At 46.1% G+C, this 23,854-nt stretch overlaps 1 protein-coding gene across 1 annotated transcript in view; it reads right to left on the bottom strand.

Moving 5' to 3' along the window:
• ARHGAP21 (Rho GTPase activating protein 21) overlaps nt 1-9,510 on the bottom strand; it is a 96,297-nt gene extending 86,787 nt beyond the window's left edge. Inside the window, exon 1 of the mRNA XM_015853293.2 lies at nt 9,417-9,510. Within this exon, the coding sequence (XP_015708779.1) occupies nt 9,417-9,491 (75 nt within the window). The 5' untranslated portion in view covers nt 9,492-9,510. The remainder of the gene's footprint in view (nt 1-9,416) is intronic.
• Between the last annotated feature and the right edge of the window lie 14,344 nt (nt 9,511-23,854).

Raw genomic sequence — 23,854 nt, 5'->3', positions numbered from 1 at the left:
TACACACCTTGCTGAGTAACTGTCTGGTATTACCACAGTCTCTCCTCACCTTAAAGAATTTGGTTTCTCAGAGTCATGAATCACTGATTACACGAGCAGAAACCATCTCCACCACGAAAGCCATTTAACATTTCAGGCCCAGCTTTAAAAACAGCACCAAGCACTGCAGGATGGGTTGGCAGGAGGCAAAAACCTAAAATCAGCAGGACTCATTTCAAAGTCCTGTGACTAAGAGATGAACCTCTTAACCTTCTTGAGAGCCCATTTTAAGGACTGGTGAAGAGGAGAAATTGCTTTTGGCCAGGTAAAGCCTCTCCCTCCACTATTTCCCGTACTTGTTCACCAGCAGACCCCAAAGATACGCAGTTTGCTGTGCAGCCCCTCGAAGAGCAATCTTCTATCCCTAAATAGGTACCACAGAACCAGAGTGGGAGGGGAATACAGGAAACCAACTCTTCTGCAGTGAGCAGAAGCCCCAGTGGCATCATCCACCCAAGGAGTTTCACTATAGCCCTCAGGATTTTATTGGGTCAGTTGCTTCCAAGATCATAAGCAAATAGAAAAATATGAGAACACAAAAGCGGAGAATATTAGATGATCATAACTGCCCTTTCTCTGAGACTCTTCTTCTTCTACTATGCTATTTCTCAGATGGGGAAAAACTAAGAGGGAAGCAAAAGAACCAGGCCTAGACACACCAGCTGCAACAGTGACATGGATTTATGCAGCAGGGCATGACACAGAACGTCAGCTGTTCAAAATTATTAGGAAATGGATGCAATTTGCTTATTTGACCACCACCAAGAAGTTAAGCTACTGATTCTTTAGAACTAGCAATCACAGCTCTGAGAACTTCACTCGTGAGCTCCAAGTCAATCATTACCTCTCAGCATTTTCAATGCAACGCTGACTGTTTTAACCTCCCCATACTCACTACTTGACATTTATGCACACTGAGTTTTCTCTTTATCAACATACACTGAACATCAAGGGGTCCTTCAGCATTTCCTCACCAACATTTATCTTCACTGGTAAGCAAAAAATCTGCACAAAGGAAAACAGAAAAATAAGTACTTCACTTCCCCATTGCCACTTAACTCACGAAAACAGCAGACAGGCCTGTTCAGCTGTACAGCTGAATCATATTCTCAGTCACAATGTAAACAGAAAAAAAACCACCACCAAACCTATTCAAAACCACCGACAAAGTCATAAAAAAATAAAAGGCTAAAAGCTAAAGGGCAGAGGCTATGCAATGCTACTACTATTGGCCTGCATCCATTATACAACATCCTGTTTTGTAACACTTCCATACATAAAAAAGCTTTGTTCCACGACGGAGCTACAAGAATCCTTTTGGATAGTAATGGATTTTTTCTTTTAAAATAACAATAATCAACTTTTTTCTTTTCTTTTTTTTTTGTTAATGAGAAGGAAAGAGACGCAGTTAATGAGCTTGCAAGATTACCTCCATGACATCAGTACCAGAACACCAGTATACTCAAGTATTTATGGGTACTGAATTACTCTGGATTCTGATGCACTGATTGCTAGAAACAAACTTACATGGGTAATCTTCAACCTGCTGGCTTTCCTCCCAGCGTCAATTTGAGGAGACGGGACACTTTGACATCCTTGGAGCAGAAAAACAGCCATTCATTATTCCTTTCAAAAGGCCAGAAAGGAAATCACATTCAAGTCTCACCTATAGGGAGCTCCAAAGCAAGTTCTCAATAAATATAAATAACTTACATATAGAATGCTGGACCATATTCTGACCAAACCCATGTGAAAACAGGGTAAGTACACTGAAAGCCTGTAAAATGGCCATGAAAATTGATTACTCCAGGCAAAGTTTACTTACTCACCTTTCACCATTGTGAATGGAAATAATAAAATGTAAAAATGCATGCAAGAAGGGACAAGTAAGACTTAACAGCTGTTGATGAATGAGAAATGTTTGCGGCTACACATGGGAATACTTCTCACAATAATCATAGGCTCGCTATTCAAGTTACATCAAAACCAGAAAGTGCAACAACAACAACCCAGGAATTAAGATGAGACTGATCACTACATGGGAAGGAACGCCTTGGTTTTCAATTTAACCCAAATCAGATCTTCACCTTACAAAATGAGATCAGAACTCAAAGGTGGCAAGAGCCACCTGCTTGAGGTGCACATACATGGTGTGCTGCTGCTCTCAGTGGCCCAAACAACACAATGTTTTGATTCTCAGCTGAGAAGGCTGCCCCAGAACCAGGAGCATATCACTGCATAGGCTACATCTACCTATTACAAGCCAAACAATCCATAAGGGCTTCTAGAAACATGATTATATTCCTTGAGCTCACCTCCAGGTCAAAGCAGGTAGCTCCGACAGTGAATGTATCTGTATTTTAACCGGTTCTGCCTTCATACTTTGAAAAAGAAACGTGAATGAGATGACATCTACACATCCAATGCCAATTTAAGAAGCACCAGTTCCCCCACCCCAGAGTGTTTTAGTTCTCTTATGTTTCATCATCTCCTTACTATGAAAATTGCTAAATACTTAGATGAAAAAAATAGAACAGAACAGGAGAAAATAAAATACATTACACATTACATTTGGATGGTTGACTTGCAATTAAATTTCAATAACAAGTAATACTCCATTAAAATGAAGAAGCATACAGCTAGGAGAGCACATTACCACTTCAATCAGTAAAACTACCAGATGAATTCAAAAACAAGCTCACACTTCTCCTTTCAACAGATGCAAACCAACTACAGCCATTACTCAGAAGTGTTTATCATCACTGTTCTCAATGCAATTTAAAGCCGTCTCTCATTTCTCGTTCCTGTCCTTCCAAGCGAAAAAATAAAAAAGAACAAATCTCAGAATTAAAAATAAGGAGGATTAGGTCATCTAGGCAGCCCACTGATGCCAGCGCCAAGATTATCCCCTATAGTGTATTTGCTCGTGCTTAATGCAGTCCATACAGTGTGTCCTAACACATTATGCAAATGCCACATATATAAAAGAAAACTGTCTATCTTGCAGAGCACCCCTCAACCGAGAGCCGAGCTGTAATTAGCCACGGCCCCTAAGGAGGCTCCTCATTCACTCTTAGCAAAGCAGCAGCTGCTGGCGAAAGGAAATTAGAATAAATAAATAAAGAAATGGCAACATAAATAAGTCTACTACTGACGCTTCCAAAGGTTCAGTACGTTCATGGTTACAAGCAAAAGTCCACATTCATTTAAAGCTGTAACAGGGCAAATATATTCAGGAAGATGGAGCAGTTCTATCCCCACAATACAAATAAGAGATCCAGAGAGCAAAGCCCATGGCTTGGCCTATCAACAAGAGAAAAACAGATTTTAGGGACTGTGGATATTATCTCCCCAGAAGAGTTTTCTTCGAATCTAATAGCAGGAATCAAAGAGCAAATTCAGAAAATTTTCACCTTTACATTATGTATACCTATCTATCTATATAAACAATTCAGTGTAAGGACTGAAAGAAAAGCACATCTCCTTCTGTTTAAAAACACAAGGCAGACACAACAGTGGAAAGCCTTTGAGAAGGCCTGGGAGTATTTAAGTACTGCATCCATAGAGCAGCTCATCCCACCTTATGACCATAAGATTCAAAGCATTCCCTTTAGCACCTTCAGGTCTGTAAGAGGTGCAGGGATCCTGAGAGGAGCACAAAGTCTGTTTGATGTTGCTCCCACCCATCACCTGTATTTATCTGCTGGTGATAAGGAACAAAAATGCCTTTATAAAAGACATTAAATATTAAGAAGACAAAAGAAGGGCTTAGACAGGAAAAATACACACAGTTTACATTAATCTGCATTCTGTGTAATGAACAGGCAGAGTGTGACATGATTATTTCCACTATCCATCAATCCGACCAGACAGCACAACTCTCATCACTGTCTATGCATTATACTTGGCACAACACATTACTCAGTACATACATGACCTACTAGGGGAGGCAGACAAACTGTAGCACTGAGTTAAATCCAAGGACTCGATGAGCTCACAGGAATTGTTGTCTTCTGCAACGAAGGAGCCACACCTAACAAACAGCTCACAACCACTTCTGGAGTCCAGTCCATTGCCACGTGGTCTCAGCAGCAGTTACGCTGCCCTGCCCCTCGCAGAAGGGCTAAGTCAGACTTTTTAGAAACAATGACCTCTTCTTAACAACAGGAAATAAATCCGTTTTCATTTAACATCATTTCCTAAGTTTTTATATGCTGCTTCCTAAGCCTTTGCAATTCAACAAGCAAATAACCGCCATGAAGAACAACACAGCCTCTGAACATTAGAAAAAGCTTCATTTTCCTCCATCCTCCAGTTGTTAAAGCACAAGGATAAAAGCAGCTACAAGCACCAAGATACAGCAGGTAATCACACACTGCAACACAAGTCCCCCCAGAAAGATACAGAACCATTTGTGCGTCATAGCGCTCACAGGTTGCACACATCCCTGTTATCATACAAAGCAACACACACATATAATCACAGAATTAGAAACAAAAAAATCAGCTTTTACTTTTTCCAGAGGCAACACTGAGCTGCAGATCTGCTGAGCTGCAACGTAGTCATCCACCAACACGACACTTCTGCACATTCAAGTAGTACAAGATCACAGATGCATAAAGCTCATAAGTGTCATCAGATGCTTTTCCTTTCCCTGCAGTTTGCTCTGTTGTTTTTTTGCATACTCAAACAGCAGACAAGAAGTAATACATCAGAAGGAACAGGGATATTATTTATGCTTTTAGTTTAATAACAGGGGCTGTTTAAAAGATCTTACAGAAGGAAAAAACAATAAGTCTATGCTTCACTGTTTGTTAAAACTGCTGAAGAAAAACACTTCAGAGAGGGCCAGCTCTAAGGTATTGATAAATGATCTGGACGCTGGAGTCCAGTACATACTAAGTAAGTTTGCAGATGATCCAACACTGAGAGGAGTTACTGATTCCTTTGGGGAGGGGCTGTAGAAAGGCCTTGCAGAGAGACCCTAACAAACTGGAGGGCTGAGATGTAGTTTAAAGGCAAGCGCCAAATTCTTTCTGCACACGGGATGGGGCAACCCTGGATACTTGTACAGAGCGGGGGGATGACAACCTTGAAGAGCAGCCCCATGGAGAGGGATCTGTGGGTTCCAGTTGACAGCAAGATGAACATGAGCCACCCATGCCCTGGGGTGCACCAGGCCCAGCATTGCCCCCAGGAGAGGGAGGGGTTGTGTGCTCTGCTCTGTGATGCCTCAGCTCCAGCACTGGGTGCAGTTTGGGCACCATGGTATGAAAAGGACATTAAACTATTTGAGAGCATCTAAAGGAGGATGACATTCTTCCTAAAGTTCTTATTTTCCAGACAAAGGTTTCTTTTTGGAAAGACAAAATGCACTTTTTTGTTTTAATAGTCAGGTGCAGCTCCACTTAAATACACATTCCCACCATTCTTGAAGGCAATCAATGACTTGCTGCTTTACACTATGACTTACCGAATTCGTAACATTTCCCTACAGAAAGGTCTGTGTTCTGTCAAATTACCTTCAGCTCACTCTGACATCAATGTGAGCAGAAGCCAGCGTCAGGCTTGTATGAACAAACAGGCTTTGACTCAGTTCTTCTGAATAGTCAAAATGACCGCTATTCCAGGTAACTATCTGTATCTGTATTAAATCTATTCTCCCTTGATACAATACTTGAGCCAAGTTCTCTAGAACACCACAACTAACAGCCACTTCTAACAAGAAGTTTTATTTCTAGTATGGTGTATTATTTTATATACACAAAATCTAATGAACGCCTTTCACCAATTTTTAGTCACTATATTACAGGTAAGCTTCTTTACATAGAAAAGATACTGGTCTCCATGGACAGAGAGCTCCAGAGCAGCTCACACATTTCCAGGTGTAATTACTGCACATATCTAAATACAGCCCTCCAGTGCTTGTGCTTCTACAATACAACAAACACCTGGGTGTCACCACTCTAGGCTTACCATTATCACCCCAACTAGGCTGGTATATTCAGTGGCCCATGCTTACTATTATGTCCATGAAAATGCCAGTCATTTGCTATTTTGACCGTCATCGTTGTCCCTTTCTGCTTCCTGACCAGTCCAGCTTATGCACTTGTGCTCCCTCTGATAAGGAATCCAAGAAAGATATCACAGAAGTTTCCTTCCCCCTGTGTTTGTAAACACAAATACTGAACTTCTGAAAGCACTGCAGATGTGAACTCTGCTTTTATTGCAGCCCTAATGATTTGTCTAATACAGAAACTCCCTGCAGTTCCTAAAGACAGTCTCCTGTGTCTCCTATTCTTAACAATCCAGCCGAGCAGAGAACACCCAAACACACACTCCAAATTTCTTTGCAGTAAAGTATGAACTATTTCCAATTAAAAAGAAAAGGAAATGTGTTCAAACGAGTGCCAACAGAAAAAGCATCAGAAACCCTTAACATTCACTGATAGAAGTATTTGTTTTAGAATTCATTAGAGCAAACAATGCTTTCCCATAGAAGTTTGCCTTTTAAAGCCCCAAAGGCCACTGTTGTTGTATATTTTTTCAATCCTACATTCCAACATCTTTTATTTTAATACAGATTTACTGCAAACTGCACCACAAGGTGACTTTTCTTTTTAAAGTAAATGCAGAACAGCAGGCAGAGAAAGGGAGTTCATATTTACACTAACAAAGCAGCCAGCCTTGAATCTGGACAAGCCAGTAAATGTGATGTTGTGACTAAGGCAGCACTGCCTGTAACTCAGCGAGGCTTAATCTTTACAGCAAAACACCACCACAACCTGACAAAATGGAGATAGCACGCGCTCAATAATCTAAAAGCAAGAGAAAGCACACTCTCACTTATCTGCCCTTATGAACATAAGCTCGGCAATCCTTGTTCCCGGTTGCAAATGTGTGTCAGATTTCATAAAGAATGGCAAACAGCCCTGAGAGTCCCTGGCCCTCGCTGCCAACTCCCCCAAGAGCCCAGAATACGTGATCTGTCCCTTTGAACAGGCGCTTCGAGCCTGAATGCATCAGCTTTGTTCTCAACAACCATTTCCTTGCAGGGCTCCAGAGAGAGACCACCAGGTACACTGTCAAAGCAGAAGGGAAAAGTGAAGAACAGAAATCATGGCAAAGCAAGACAGAAATTGAGCACAATATCAGAGCAAAGAGGCAGCCAAACAAACACAAAAATTATCTACCCATATACGCACTTAACTAAAGGAGTCAAACCATATGGCTGCAGTTTTCCCATCTCTGTGTGCAAAGATAACAGAAGCAAGAGTTTCTTGCTCACAAGTTTCCCTCCCTTGTCCAGCTGGTGTCTTACCAAACCCTGATGCTCAGAGCCCTGTGCTTCCAAAACCTCTGACTGGCTGCAAATCCGAACTTCTGCTGCAGCCACCTCGCCCATAATGAACACAGGCTGAGCTCGGGGTCTTCCTCATGAAGCACTTGCAGCTCTGTGACTACACATTACATGGACTTGAGTTAATATTGCATTACAATGTGAACAACATATGGAAGACAGCGTCCCAAAACCATAAATCATTCCCCCAGAATGCTAATACCTTTATTACCAGCATTAGCACACCATAAAACCCCAAACGACTTCTTAGCAAATTCAACAGTTTTGGTTTGAGTTTCCCCCTGGAGAAACGATGCCCTCAGTGCCCAAACACATCCTATTTCAGTTAGACACTGCTCACATAGAGCACACATAGAGCACTGGGCACAGGAACTGCTCCATCAGCTGAACCCAGATAGTAGATCACAGGCTCAGAAGATCACAACTCTCAAACTCTCTTGGCCTTTCAGACCATTCTATGAAAGAAATATAAGAACAAGGAAATAAACTGTACTTTAAGCCACGCAGGAATATGAACACTGAAGTGCCTGGGACAGCACTGCAACCTTGATTAGCCATTCACAAGGGCTATCTTCATTCAAGCAAAGATTATGTCAGGCCAGCTGTGATTAAGGCGGTCATCAGTGTACAATTAGCAAGGTAGGAGCCTGCTGTCTTAGCTGCTAACATTTAACTGCGACACCAAAATACCAGGCAAAACACCAGGCAGCACAGCCCATTTTACAATCCCACACCTATTAGTTAGACAGCTTTAAGACAAGGAGCTGCAGAAGTGCCAGAGGCCTCATCAGGGCTTAAAGGGAGGGAGAGGTGGATTACAAGAGCCAGAGCCAAGAGACCAACAGGCTTGATGAAATTAAAAAGCAGATTTTCACTTTATCACTTCAACATGTGGCTGCTTCCCCCTTCACACCTTACATGAATAGGATTCAGGGATACGCTCTCTAAAAACGCCCTTGTTTTCAGCTACCATCAGAAAAGGACATCAATAATAACACAAAATCCACACACAAATTAACAGTTCACCACCAACTCAAACCCTCACCATCTTCTGCTTTGATTTCAAACTCCTATTTTGTCCTCACCTGACCCACCTGCTTTAAGAGACCGCAACAGCAGTGAGGAAAATCTTACAGCACCATATGTGCCACTTCAAATCGAGGCAAAAAAGGTGAACTGAGGATAGCAGCAGACTAAAACCTGCCAGCTTCAAACCCAGCTTCCCTCAGTTCCCTGTGTTGGGTATCAGCCTGCTACAGTTCAGTTTGGGCAGACAAAAGGCAGCTCTACATAAAGGATGCCCATTTCACAGCCTTACACAGATCGAAGTCAGCTTTGTGTTATGGGCACACCAGCCTCGAGTCAGAAACAACACACAAGTTGTTTCCGTGAGTAAAGATTGTAACAGACCTTGGGACAGCTCGGCTGAAGCTGCTGCATGTTTTGTTGGTTTTCAGTCACAGTCGTTTCACGGACGTTTAACAAGGAGAGCACGGGGGATATCACTGGATACAGCTCCGCGTTACAGACCTGGGGCTGTTTGTCCTTACACGCGTGCTGACACGGCGGGGCACGCCAGCAAGTTTTTAAACTCACACAGAAGCATTCCATGAACAAACAGCACGACTAAGAAGGCGTTTAACGCCGGTCACCGCACACAGGCCGACATTCCCACTACGAAGCACCGGGTTCGCGCTTATCGCCGCGGGGAGGACGAAGCCGCACCCCGGTGCCAACGGGGACTGAGCCCGGGGCCGGGCTGAGCGCGGGGGCGGCCGCACGGCCCGGGGACGGGAGGGGACGGAAGGGACGGGGCCGCCCCGCCGAGCGGCCCGAGCGGGAGCCGCAGCCCCACACCGCTCCCAGCGTCCAACTCCCAGCAACTCCGGGGCGGGCAGGAAGAGAGAGAGGGAGGGCGGGAGGAGGGAGGAGAGGGGGCGGCCATTAAGCCCGCTCCAGCCAAGCCGTTCCCCGCGGCGGGAGGCGGCCGCCCGGCCCCGCGCCCGTACGCTCCTACCTGGCCGCCGCCGCCCGGGGGGGGCTCGGTGTCTCCATCTCCGCCGGGTGGCCCCGCTGCCCACCGCGTCGCCATTATCTCATTCCCGGTTACAAAGGAGGCGCGAATCCTCTGGAGCCCACATCGAGGAGGGGAAGGGAGCGGGAAAGCAGCGCCGGAGCCGCTCGCACACACCCAGCGCGGCGGCCGCGACGACGACGACGCCGATCCCGGGGCGGCCCCTCCTGGGGTCGGGGGCTCGGCCCCGTCACGCAGCGGCCATGGGGCAGCGGCCGGGCCGGGGCTTCAGCGGCGCTTCCCGGCGTCCGCCTTCATGGCTGGAGCAGGAGAAAGAGCGGAGGTGTCAGTCCCGGCGCGGAGCCGCCGCCACCCCGTCCCTCGTTGGGCTAATTGCGCCCGCTCGTCATCTTCCTCTTCCTCCAACTCCTCCTATCCCGAGCCCCGGCCGCGGGGAGGAGAGGGAAGGCGGGGGCGGGCGGCGCCCGTGCTGCTGCCGCCTGGCTGCACGAGGAGCGGGACGGGGAACGGCGCGGGGCGGGGACGGGCGGCAGAGGAGCAGCGGGGCCGGGCCTGCAGGGATCCAAACCGGCCCAACTTTGAGCAACTCGCGAGGGGCGGACGGGAGCGCGGGGGCCGCCGTCCCGTGTCCCTGGGCTGTGCCAGCGGCACAAAAGCGGCAACAAAAGAGCTTGTCCCCGCGCCGCCCAAGCCCGGCTTTTGTTCCCCGCTCGCAGGCAGCGCCGCCCTCCCTCCCCCCGTTGCCGCCGGCGATCAGACCACCGCACCGCGCCCCGCCCGCCGCCCCTCCCTCGGGCCTCCGCGCCGCTCCACCCCAGCGCGGCACACAGCGGCCGCCCGGCACGGCCTCGTCGCCACCCGGGGGCCATCGGGCGGCGCCAGCTGCTCCCAACGCGCTGCCGGCCACCTGGGCACCGGCCTCGCTCAGCGGGGGGTGAAGGGGAACCGCTGCCCGCGGGGGCGTCACACAACATTTAAGATCTATTTGCCACCCGGCCCCCGCGCAAACTTAAAATCCAATCCGCGGTTGTCAAGAAGTCGAAAAGACCGGAGTTAAAACCTCTGGAGATGTTTTAAAGAAGGGGAACGATTGGGGTACTTTTCCTCTTGAGAAGCTGTTCCCAAACGAAGCAGAGCTGCAGCCTTGTGCTTGGCTGCGTGCTGCTCCCTGAGCTGCAGTCATTGTGTCAGTCTGCAGAACATCATTGGAAATCTATTATGTCTATTAAATAAGTTCCATGTATTCGTAATCATCGCTTCTCCTCTGGGAACCGCGGAACCGGCTCCAAATCTAAATTAGCATCATAACTAATATCCATGCAGAAAGTTGTCACGTTTATAAAATGCCTCGGATTGAAACACGAACAGACTATCTGAGCAGTCGTTCGGTATCTGCTGAGCCTCTATTTATATCGCCAGAGCTACATCAGTACAGCCACAAATCTCCCATCTTTACTTTCCTTCCACTGCCAATCAAATGTTAGTGTTCAAAACAGAACAGTGAGGCAAAAACATCCCAGAATCACACGTTGTTTGGTGGCGAGGCCGAGGGAACAGACCTTATTATGGACTCTTGGAAGGTTCTATCAGCGCGGCTATCAAACGAATATTTGCAGTGCCAAATCCTCATTAAACTGTACATACTTCATTTTCTTCCCCTTAATCATAGATTTCTATTCTAGGGGCAGATGGTTTTGTTTAGGGGGCCGGGATATCTGTAGGACTTTCATGCATAAGGCTGCTGTAATTCTTCATGCTAAATATGGTGTCATCGTTACAACAAAGCTTAGAGAAGGAGGGAAGCTCTCATAGACGTGCTCGCTCAGCTCCATACCAGCCATATCTCACAGTCCCTCAGCCACCTCTGAAAGTGATTTAATAAAAGAGGTTGCAAAAACAGAATTAGGGTAACTGAGAGCTGTGATTTCACTTTCTCACCTTCCAGTCTGAAGGTGTTGACACATATTCTGTTAGCAGACAGCTGCGGCAGCTTAAAGTGTTAGCACCGTCCTACTGTTTATTATCACTCCTTGCTAAAGAGCATCATCCCCACAGGAGAGCCGGTGCGGGCATCTCTGCGAGCACCTGAGCCGCTTGGGTGCAAAGTCTGCTGGTTTCCTTCAGTGGCAGAGGAGGGCAGAGCTGGGCCTGCACTCAGTCATTCTCTTGTGCCAGTTCTGCTGGGTGAGGGATGACACAAAAACGGGTCTGTGACACAACTCACTGCCCAGGCAGTTTTGTCATCCCAGCCATCCTGCAGGCCCATTCTTTTCTTAGCAGGTGCAGCCTGCTGTGATGTGCCAGACCTGAGATGTTTGAGCAGGGAGCTGGCTCTTCTATAGCCCTGCCTTAGAGGAAAACACAAGTGGAGAGAAACAGAAGCTAAAGTGAGAGCAGATTTCTTGCAGGACTTCTTAGATTAGATTAGTGTGGAGTACCTGGTAGGGTAGATTAGATAGGCAGTAGTGGGAGATAACATATTCTGTGATGGGAGGGGGAAGATTGGAAGGTGAGGAGTCCAATAGGAAAATAGGGTTTAAAGGGCCTGGGTTTGGAAGGGTGAGTGGGAAGAGATTTTGTTCTAAGCATTTAGACACATTCAGTCTCAGAAATTGTCACCTGTGGGAGCCATTGAGGTGATCCTTCCAGTAATGCTTCCTACTGCAGACCCCATCTGCCTAAATCTCATAGTCAGGGTCTACTCTGAGCAGTTCAGGCTGAACATGGACACCTTATGGACTTCCTATGACCTCCCCTCTGGCTGCAGAGATCAGTCCCATTGCTGCCATGCCTACATCTTGGCTCCCATGTGTGCACTGAACTCTGACCAAAGTGCCTCCCTACTTTTATTTCAGTCTTCTCTCCACAAACGATCACACCTACCTCACGTGGCCCTGGATGCTGATGCTTTCCGAGTGCTCCAGAGCACTGCCAAGAAGAATTGCAGCCAAACCTGCCACTGGGTCCATAGTAAGAGAAGGTTTTGGCATCATGAAGGTTCAGCAATGCTGTCTCTACCAGCTGCAACCTGCTGTGCTAGAAGTAGTCCCATTTTGAGCACATACTGTATTCTGCCTTAGTTTCCTGGTAAAATCTCTGCCTAGATGAAGTTGTTGTGAGGAGAACACATTTTCCAGCCAGAAAAGCTTTGTAACAGCGAAAGTGTCAGTGCTAATTCATATGTCCTCAAAATATCCTCTAGCACTAAGCTAAGCAGTCTGGTGGGCAGCACGGCCTATTGCCTTCCCCTGCCATAGCTGTAAATGACTTGAAGCAATGAGCCAGCTTGAGTGTGATATTGCATAAACGCATGGCAGGTTCAGGACCGTGAAGTGAAAATGACAACTGGGTGTGCTCGGTGAGGCTGTGTGCAGAACATTGCTGGCTGTGCTTTCAGGACCTGTGTCTCTGGCACTGTGACATGGGAAGGGGCAGCCACTTTCTGTGCAGAAGCTGCCAGGAGCTGATTTCCTTGGCTTTATCTTCTATCCTGTGCCATGACAATTCTAACCCCTGCTTTGAGGACACCTCAGCTTCTTTCCAGTAACAGCACGAGGCTACAGAACTTTCCTTACGGAGTGAGTGATGGGCTGGGTGTCCTGACCTGAAATGGTGTAGAAATGGTCAAGTTGTTTCCTCTCATACCAGCTGTGCGATGATGTGGTAGACAGAGAGGTGCTTCACCAGCCATCATGGCCTAGGGTCAGGCTTCTCTCTGGACTCTGCCTCTCACTGCTACACAAGAGAGAGATTTTTTATCCAGGCTACATGTGACTGTTGTTCCCTGGCCCTTCATATTCTCCTGAGGAGAATCACAATCATTGAACTGTTAAGGTTGGAAAAGATCACTAGGATCAGCTAACCCAGCTGCCGACCCATCCCCACCATGCCCACTAAACCCATCCCTCAGTGCCACAGCTCCATGTTTTGTGAACACCTCCAAGGCCTGTGAGTCCACTGCCTCCCTGGGCAGCCTGTTCCAATCTGTGTATGTGTGTGTGTGTGTGTGTGTGTGTGTGTGTGTGTGTGTGGCTTCCACATCTTTTTCAAACAGGAGGTATGACGTGACTGCAGTGACAGAGGAGTGTGCCTGTGCACAGGCCAAGGTTTGAAAGAGGGAGCAATAAACTGTTCTCAAAACGCTGTGTGGGCTTGAGAGTATCAACAGGGAGTAACATCATGGCTCGTGTGGATGTCTGGGTATCTAGTCCTTACACTGTTGGGTTTTTAGCCATTTGTCTTCTGCCAGTTGTCTACTTTGGGAACCAGCTAGAGGCCCTATGAGAAGCAGCATCTCAGTTCCCCACATCTTCAGTGTCATCTTCTCAGATCACAAAGTTGAGGCGTGAGAGAGCTGACTGTCAGGATGATGCTCATCACGCAGTTCAGATGACGATGCCTGAGGCACAAAGAGATGCCGGGACTTTGGAGAGAGATGGTTGTTCCTCCTGGCCAGCATCACTGATGCGTCACCAGGCAGAAAGGAGGCTGTGAGCAGGTAAGAGGCTTGTGCGACTTCATTTCTCCTCAGATCAAGGAGTGCTGAGGGGGTTATTCTTCTAACAGAGATGGTGGAAAGTATCTGATGTGTTGTGAATTCATACCCAGCTACTTCTTAATGCTGCAGGCTGATGTGCACCTCTTACAGCAGTAAGTTTCAGTCGTTCACTAAAAGCAAACTTAGTACTCTGCAAAGTATGACATTGTTCAAGCCTGCAGGAATTTACCATCATCCAGCCAGAGACAAAAACAAACTCGAGGATAATTCAGTGTGCCCCGGGGAATTCGTTGCAGTGCAACATTTGATCAAGCAGATTATGACTTAGGAGGAGCCCAGCAGAACTCACTTTACTTTTATCTCTGGTTCCTAGCAATGAAAAGCTACTGAAACATGCTGAAACCATAAGCAAAGCAAAACTCTTGTTTTTCACATTTTGCTGTTGGAAACTGTCGCTGTGGAATAGCAAAACACTGTGCGAGCTGTTTACAGCAAGATTTCCTAATTTTCTAAAGGGCTAAGGGAAGAAAATCACTTTTTGCATTCGCTTAAGCTATGTGCATTCCTTCATTTGTTTTAAATTAGAGGAGCCGGTGTCTAACAGATAAAGTCATCAGCCTTAGTTCTATTGCGGCTTTATTCACTTGGTTAACAACGTTAACTTGTTTTAGAAAGCCAACAGGGACTATTAGATGTGCAGCATTTTCCCTTAAAGCCATCCCCTCCCACACACACACACAGAGTTTAAAAGAGTTCAAGATAATAAATATCCAATCTATTTAAAACTGGCCATGTCAGAAAAGGTTTGAGCTCTCACATGGTGGAGAGAAGTGAAATGACAATAGTTGTTGCCCCAGCCCCTCTGCTGCAATAACAGCTCTGTGTTTGGCTCTGTGCTGTCTGCTGAGGGGTGATAAATCAGCCCCATTTTGTGCAGTGTTTAGTTTAACTACTTAACTGACAATTTAGGTGGAAGTAGCTGGTGATGAATCGACCGTGGTGTTATCACTGTGTCCTTGCTTTATCGCATCAGCAGCAGCTCGATCTGCTGATTGGGGCGGCTGTGCTGGAGTAACACAGAGGTGTGAACAGCCGCCTCCAAAATTCAGGCTGCACCTCTTGTTTTTCTTCTGACTGTCCACAGTTCCCTTAGAAGGGGCACGGTGTGACAGCTTCCTGCTGAGCCCTGCCATGGGACGGGTCTTCCTCTTTAGACAGGGCTGGATCAAGATAGCTTTCAGGCACTGAAGATCAGAAAGAAATATAATACCTTTATATCATAGGAATATATTGAACTCATCAGAACCCTCCCTCCTTCCAACAGCGACGTGCTCCACCCAAAGTTGCTGCTTTCTTATTTTATCCACTCTGTCCAAAGAACTTTTACTTCACTTTGAGCTCGTCAGAGCATAGATACTTTGTAGGAACCAGGTACCCCTAAACCTGACTCCATGTGCTGCTTCTTAAACAGACTGCTGCTCAGCTCTTTTTACTGAACAGACACAGGAGATGCTCTCTGGGACATCTAAAGGCCAGAATGTCTCTAAACCTGTAAGCTGATTACTCTTTATGGGGACTCTGAAAGTGATATTTGGCCTCTCCTCTCCTCTCCTCTCCTCTCCTCTCCTCTCCTCTCCTCTCCTCTCCTCTCCTCTCCTCTTCCCTCCTCTCCTCGTCCTCTCCCCTCCTCTCCTCTCATTCCTCTCCTCTCCTCTCTTCCTCTCCTCTCCTCTCCTCTCCTCTCCTCTCCTCTCGCTCATCCTCATCCTCTCCTCTCCTCTCCTCTCCCTCTCCTCTCCTCTCCTCTCCTCGTCTCCTCTCCTCTCCTCTACTCTCCTCTCCTCTCCTCTCCTCTCCTCTCCTCTCTCTCCTCTCCTCGTCCTTCTCTCGTCCCTCTCCTCTCCTCTCCTCTCCTCTCCTCTCCTCTCTTCTCCTCTCCTCTCCTTCCTCTCCTCTCTTCCCCTCTTCTCTCTCCTCTCCCCTCCCCTCCTCCCTCTTCCTTCTCCCTCCTCCTCTCCCTCTGCTTTCCTCTCCCCCTCTCCTCTCTCTCCTCTCCTCCCTCTCCTCTCCTCTCCTCTCCTCTCCTCTCCTCCTCCTCTCCTCTCCTCTCCTCTCCTCTCCTCCCCCTCCCCTCCCTCCCCTCCTCCCTCCCCTCCCCTCCCCTCTCCCTCCCCTCCCCTCCCCTCCCCTCGCCCTCCCCTGCGCCCTCACCTCCCCTCCCCTCCCCTCCCTCCCTCCCCGTCCCCCCCCTCCCCTCCCTCCCCCTCCCCTCCCCTCCCCTCCCCTCCCCTCCCCTCCCCTCCTCCCCTCCCCTCCCTCCCCTCCCCTCCCTCCCTCCCTTCCAAATGAATTATTCTCATCCTTCCCTCCCCTCCCCTCCTCTCTCATCTCCTTCATCCCTCACTGCTTTCCCACCACCTATTTTCCTCTTGAAATGGGGACGCAGTATCCAGGAAAGCATGTACCCCCTTCCCACCCCCTCTCCATCTCCTCAAAACCACCAAAAACAAAGAAGTGGGAAGGTCAGGCTGTATTTGTGTCAGTATAGTGAGAATTTTCCAGTAAGGTTTGGTATTTTAACAGAGCACAACTGTCACTGTAGCTTCCTGGAAGAAGTCTTATAAATGCCCTAGAAAGCTGCATGCAGCTTTCAGAGACAGGACTGTCTGTGAGTGCTGCCTTAAGGCGGTAGAAAATATTGGACTTGATTCTCTTCAAGTCTTTTACAAACCCTTTGAACAAATGTCAGTTTGCACAGTAGATGCTGGCTGATCAGAGTTAGACATGCTATGTAACGAGTGACTCTGCTCTAGTTTTAAGGACCATCAGAGACAGCTGTGAGCATGAGCAGCCCCTGGAGCTGTGGTCAGGCTCCAAGTGCCTCATCTACCTGTACTGGGAAAAAAAACACAAAGAAGGCAGAAATCAAACCATGGCAATTATTGCAGCTAAGGAGCAAAAGTGCTCATTTAGTCTAAGCAAGCGATGTTGACCGCCTAAGCAAATAGCGGTATATAAAAAAGATAGTGGAGAAAGCATTGAATGTAACATATTTCCAGTGTGACTAAATTAATTATTAGAACCCTCCTTCATTTTTTCTCTGTTAAGAAGAATGGCAGAATTTGATCCAGAAATCTGACCAGCAATAACATACCGCAGTGAGAAGTCAAAATGAAAGCAGTGAGCTAAGAAACAAAGCCACATTTGCGGAGTGTTTTCAGCCCAGTCTTCTGCTGGGACACCCTCAGATGTTCATTTCAGAGCTGCTTTCCCAGAAGAAAGCGGCAGCCAAATATTTAAACTCATTAGATATACTCGAATTCTTCAGTGCAGCACTGGGCTGTTTCGCATGCACCGGTCTCCAAATGTCTCCATGTGGATTCCATGTCCACAAAAAGGTCATTTGCAGGATTAGACCAAAACATTACAAGAGAGGCAAGGAGAAATCGTCCAAGTTAATTTAATTCTCAAGGCGGTCCTTAAGCCCTCAGCAAAATACATAACAAACTCTGAGCGCAGTAACACAAGCATTTCTCCCCCAGAAAATCTAAGGACGGGGTTTTGTCTTTTTGGTACAGTTGGAGTGGGGTTTTCTGGTATTCGGTTGGGGGTGGACTATCAGATTTCAGGACTGTAGAGTTGCCTGAGCTATAGGCCACAGGCGCTGTACGACTTCGATGAGGTTAATTAACCTTAATAACTGGGTCTGGACAGTATAAAAAAGAAACCCAGGAGGAAAAGGCTTTTCCATGCTATGCTGTGCTCCTGTCTGCTTTCCTCCGGACCTGCAGGACTGGCTGCAGGACCAACCTCTCCATTACCTCGGGTTGTGCCAGGACTTCTCTTTTGGAGCCATCATGAAGTTTTAGAGGAATCCTGATGGAAGCCAGAGAAAAAGCCAAGATTTGCTCCAGTCATCATTTGTCAGACTTCTCTGTTCACTAACACTTTTTTTTTGTGCTGTGCTGATAGTACTGTGTTTATTTAATCTGCTCTCCTTTATTTATTGCTTTTCTTTTACAAAGGAGCAGTTGCTACAGCATTGCCAGCGCAACAGTTTTCTTAAAGTTTAGCAAAGTGGCCTTTTGAAATGTGTGCTATCTCCAAAGCACCAAAGAGTTAAAGAAAAATAAACAGATGATTGCAACTTCTAGCATTTCAAAACAGAGGTAAATAACAGCTGTGCGCAGCTCAAGTCCCCTTCCAACAGTTCCTGCTGTAGCAAAGGGGATGAATCGAGTGGAAACTCTGCAGCAGTCATCCTTTGGCTTTTCCTCCTGCAGGATGTTCTGTGGTTCCAGCTCAGACAGTTGCACTCTTGATAATGCAAAGAAATGGTCTGTACAAGAACAAAACTGGGGGCAATGTCAGGTACGCTGCTTGTGTTACTGGCAAAGGATGCCCCGTGTGCCGTTCTCTGAACGCAGCTATCTCAGGCAGCTGCTCCTTTAGCTGCACCTGGAGCCAGGAGGTTATTTCACAGCTGGCCGGACTGATGACGTCCTCCCTGACATGTGAACACAGCTGGACATGGCTTTACACAGTTCCTCAAAGCTCAGCAATGACAAACCACTTTCTTTGCTCTCTGACCTTTTCTGCTTCTCTGTGCTCAAATTGGGCAGAGGGACAACAGGCCTGGATAGCGAATACTCCTGCTGCAGGGAGCTGGGCACTGCTGGATGAGGGATGGAAGCACTGCTGGAGCACCTTCATACTGCCACATGTGGCACCCCTATAGAGGAGGCCTGCAGATAGCTTGAGGCTGTGCTGGGGCTCACATGCCACTCTTCAATAGCCAGCAGGTCCAGCTCGTCACTGGAGAGCTTGGTTCTTCTCAGACAAATGTCAGGGCTTTGTTCTCGTGGGCTGGTCTTTTGTAGTTTTTGCTCATTTTATATTCCAAGTCTTTTCATCCTCTGCTCATGCAATTTCCATTGACTATGCATAGGATATGTGCAGAATCTAAAAGTTCTTCAGAGTATTGGCTGGAAATGTTTTAATTAAGCGGCTCTCACACTCCCTCTCTCCTTCTGGCTCCTAATGAACATACTTGCTTTTGGTTCCAATTCAGAGCAGGAGCACTGCTGAAATATTGAGAATATTGATGGATTAGTACAGCACACACTGGCTACTCTCTTTCCAGAATTAAACGTCTCATTCACCTTTAGCTCAGTGTGCTCTTAAAACCAAGAATGGGGTGCACAAAGCTGTTCCAACGTGGCTCCATGTGCAAGCAAATCCCTATGAATCTGTCTGCAGCGAGGCAAGCAGGATCCTAATAACACACATTTCTAACACCCCGAGGCAAACAAAATTTTCTGCATGCTTAGTGCTCCCTGCTCCGAGTGCGCCAGACACCAAGGGCAGTATCCATGACACCTGATTTCACCCACTTATACATAATTCATGGCGCTGAGCTCCTTTGCTGGGCTCTCTCAATAGTCAATGAAGACGCAGAAGCTGACACGTTCACGCACTCTTTTTTTTAAGAGTTTTATCAGCTTCATAGGGTTATTGTTTCTCCTCACTGACTTTTGGGAGAGACTGGACTTCTGTAGTTATAATGAGTGATTATTAGCCCACCTTCTTCTTCGAGCCACCTTCATACTGGGGGGAATTGCAATAAAAGTAATGCTTTATCCCTGCATATAAAACAGCATCCTTCTGATGAGTAGCAGTGGACTGCTGTGTGACTCTGCTCTATGTATACAAGTACTAATTACTTCTATATTAAGAAATAAGCGTGACATGTTAACATTAAGGCTTTCATCCAAATGTGTAGGGGAAATGTTCTCCTCATAGCGTTGCTGTTAGCCGAGAGTTTTAAGTGAGACATTTCAATTACATGAATTAGGTATTTCCTATTTCTCTGGCTTATCCCTTCATAAACTGTAATGCTGTTCTGCAGTGTGAGAGTGACAGTGCGACTGTTCTGTAGGGTCGGCATTATGGGAGCTTTGTTTTTAGTAAGGAAGGCTTTTCGTTCTAAACAAAGCACCAGGGCCAGTATTTTGAAAGCTTCTATTAAAGAAAATATTGATTTTCAGTTTAGTTTTATCCATCATGTTACAAAACTTAGCAGTCTGTCTGCTGCAGAGGATACCAGGGATGGATGTGACCGTGGAAACAATCTGCTTGATACACGTCACAGTTATTGATATTGAAATTGTACCCATTTGGTAGTAATAAAGAATTGAGCAGTGGTGTCCACTGGTGTAAGAAATAATTAGAAAATCCATTGCACAACTGACATACACAAACCCAGAGAAAACTCAAATATTGAGCAGTGATATAACTGACCTCTACAGAGGTGAGGAGTTTAGCACTGTACACTGAGCCAAATGCACTAAAACTGAGCTCAGACCTTGTCTTTTCACAGTATATACTCTCACAAGGGCTGTTTTTATTGTTGTTCATCAGAGATCTGTTAGGTAGGACAGCACATTGGAAAGATTTGCAGTACAGATCTTCTCTAAATGATTCTGTGGCAAGGAGTGGCTTATCTCATTCACTGCTGAACAAGGCGCTAACGAGTTCCATCACTTCTGTATAACTGGAACTGAGAACCAAAGCCTCCCTAACACATTGTTTTCCAGTCCTTGTGGCTGCAGGACAGGCAGCCTTTGGGTGTGACTTGAACTCATACCAGTGCAGTTACTCTCCTGGTGCTGCCAGCAGAGTCCAAGAACTGCCACATTGATCACAGCTATGATGTTAATTTATGAAGTGCATACAGCTCCGAGTTTTAACAGTATTTCTTCCATAGGGATGAGTGTATTGGAAGGTACACCAGATGTTGAAGGTGCTGTTGACTACAGATGTGATTGAAAGGTGAAGAAAAGATGTTGTGGAAAAGAAGTGCCAGTGGGGTCAAAGTTGGATTTAGTTTTGTGCACACAGCAGAAACTATGAGAGACCCATCCAAAACAGGCTTTTGGCAGTTAGAAAGGCTGGCTGGAGAAACCATCGTATTCCAATGGATGCTGAGGGAACTCGGTAAGGCCTCTGTGGATCACATTGTATCGGGTCCTGCAAAGCTCTCCCAAACCTTTGCATGTATCACTGTGGATCCTCCTTTATCTGCCTGCTTTGGTGTCAAGAAACAGATTCTCATGCATTCCTGAGAACCAAAATTACAGCAGCCCACTCACTCCATACTCATGTTCTACCACGGACAAGGACTGCTGAGGTATCCTGTGGCTCCTGAAAGTTTCTATGCAATGGTGGCATGAGGAATGAAGGCCTGTCTGAAAGGGGTATTTATCATTATTTCAACACCTGTGGTTACCCCTAGAGACCCCAAGGGTCTTTATGATACCAGTAGCACATTAGATGTTCCATCCGATGTTCTCGACAAACTTCAGAGCTTTCCATGACTCTCCATTTCTATAGAGAAATCCCTACAAATATAGGAGCCAGTTTCTAGCCACATGACTGGTCATACATATAGCCCATAATTACTGAGTTTGTATTCAGTGAGCAGTGCTTTCAATGTGTAGTTCATCCACTGTGTATCTGGATGGGAATACATGGCTCCATCCTTATTTCAGTGTAAAAGCATGCAAGTATTTAGTGCTGAACCAGAAGAATATCTTTTCCTGTTGTACCTCCAAAGTAGTTCTGTTAGGAAGATCTACTTCTAAACTAGCACATAGATGTCACTTAGAGACAGGTTGTAATGGGAAACATTTGGATTTTGGCTAGATTAGTGCATTTAAATGGATCAATGATGAGATGCAGCTGTAGGGTGGAGGCTCTTTAAAAGCTGCATTGCTCACTGCCAAATATAATGAAATACGAATGACTTCCAGCTAACTTATTGTTGATCTTTATACGAGGGAAATTTTGCAACATGAGCATTTGATACTGCAAAGTTGCACCGTAGAAAAAAGATATACAGGAATTTTAAAGATAAGGCAAGAAAGTCATGGAAGGTTGGAGCAACAGCTGAAAATACAGGTGAGGTAAATGTGAGATGAATGGAGACAACCAGAAATCAGAAATGTTAAAACTCTTACCAAAAAAGAGATGAAAATAATGGAAGGATATAACAGTCAGAAGGAGTGGTAAGGAAATCGTTAGTAAAAGAATGGCTGCAAGCATTCAGAATTACCACTATAAGGAAGAAGAATCTCTAGGGAATCAGGTGTGAAGCTGCACAAACTCAGAGCTAAGGAAGTTGGCAAAAGAGAACTTTGACCAACACAGATAAAGCATTTTTGTTTTGCTGTGTTCTACTTGCAGTTCCTGATTTGGATTGTGTTACTCATTTAAATGTACACATTCTGATATGTAAGGAAAGGAGACTGAAAATGATTCCGCTCAGTTTTCTTGTTTCATTTTTCCCTCTGTATGTCCACCACAGTCACGATCAGTTTATTTGCTTTGTCTCCGACTGTAAGATGGGAAACTCTCAGGCATCTCATGGCAATCTAACAAGAGTTCAAAAACTAAATCCTTCTGCCAGCTGAGAGAGAACATTCTGCATGAAGTCGCTCAGCCGAAAACAACACAAAAAAAGCCCCTGACCTGTTGTCCTCGTCTGCAAACCATAGAAAATGGGAACAGTTCTAGTGATAGCAGAAGTAGTTTTTATCAGATCCTTAAACTTGCAGAAAGCTATATGCAAAATTTTAGTCACAAGAAATCCTCAGCATGTGACCCCATTTGGGTTCAGCTTTCTTCAGTTCTTCAGCCCAAAAATAATGCAGTGCAGCAGACTTCAGTTAGTAGGAAATACATCTGTGCGCAAAGGAAAGGAGAAGCTGGGGACTAACCGCTCCTAATTGGATAACCCAGAGGTTTACATAACAAAGGGTTTGAATAGTGTTCATGGACAAGAAGGTCATTAGACTCCACTCCTCCCCTTCATTGCTTTTCCAAGTTTTTACACAACTATATAAAAGCTGTTCTGTTGTTGTTGTAGTTGTTTCTTTGGTTTGTTTTTTTTTCCCCAAAAAGGTTGGTGTAGATGAATTAGGGACTTTTTCTTGGCCTGCTGTTCTTGAGAACTGGAAACTTGAATTATATATGGATAATAATAAACTCCTGGGGCCAAATCCTACCTTCATTGACTGCACATGGTTCTGGTCTGCCTTCCACATGAACCATGAGAGCAGACCTTCCTTCTAGCAAGCAGCTCTAGAGAAGTTTGTGGGCTGTGACAGCAAGGCTGCATAAAGTTTCACATTTTAAATTGCTTCAGCTCTGCCATCTAGGGGCTCTCAGCCCAGCAGGGTGCATGGTAGAGAAAGCAGTGAGGAGTCAATGTGAAACAAATGAGATTTTTGGCAGAAAACCATTATGATGGACCCAATCCGGTCTGCAATATGGGGAGGACCTGGGTCCATGGGAGTCTCCAGTAGAACATGAACAACCTCAAACTGTAGCACTCACATGGCACAAAAACATGATCAGTCATATCAGCATTTCAGCCTGACTGTGAGGAGGAAACACGGTGCAGCTGCGGGGCTGGCAGCCTTCTGTGAACATACCCTAAACAAGGCAGAATATTTCATTTTGGAATAAGAGAAACTGAGACCAAAACAGCCTCTCAAAACCACCTAGTTCATCCCGATCCAGCTCCATCTGGGTTGTTCCCAGCCCTGTGTTTTAGTGATTTATCTGGTCTATTTTTAAATGACTCAAGAGATGGAGTTTCTACCACTTCCCATGGGAAACTGGTCCATGGTCTGATAGACACAGCCAGGATGTTTTCCTGATGTTCAGCCTTCAATGGTTTTCCTTTGTTCGGTTTAATCTCATTACTCGCAGTAATTCCCCATCGGTCAGTGCCGAACAGTCAGCCCCTCTCCTTTGTGCTTACACCTTCACAGCTGGATATGGTCATCTTTAGGAAAACCCAGTAGGCTCGATTCTATATTACTCACTTTCTCAAATGCAGAGACAAATAAAAAATATG

This window comes from Coturnix japonica, chromosome 2 (genome assembly GCF_001577835.2).
Source record: "Coturnix japonica isolate 7356 chromosome 2, Coturnix japonica 2.1, whole genome shotgun sequence".
In the NCBI taxonomy this organism is placed as follows: Eukaryota; Metazoa; Chordata; class Aves; order Galliformes; family Phasianidae; genus Coturnix; species Coturnix japonica.
The sequence above is the reverse complement of the archived record's forward strand: the minus strand, read 5'-3'. Positions and strand labels throughout refer to the sequence as shown.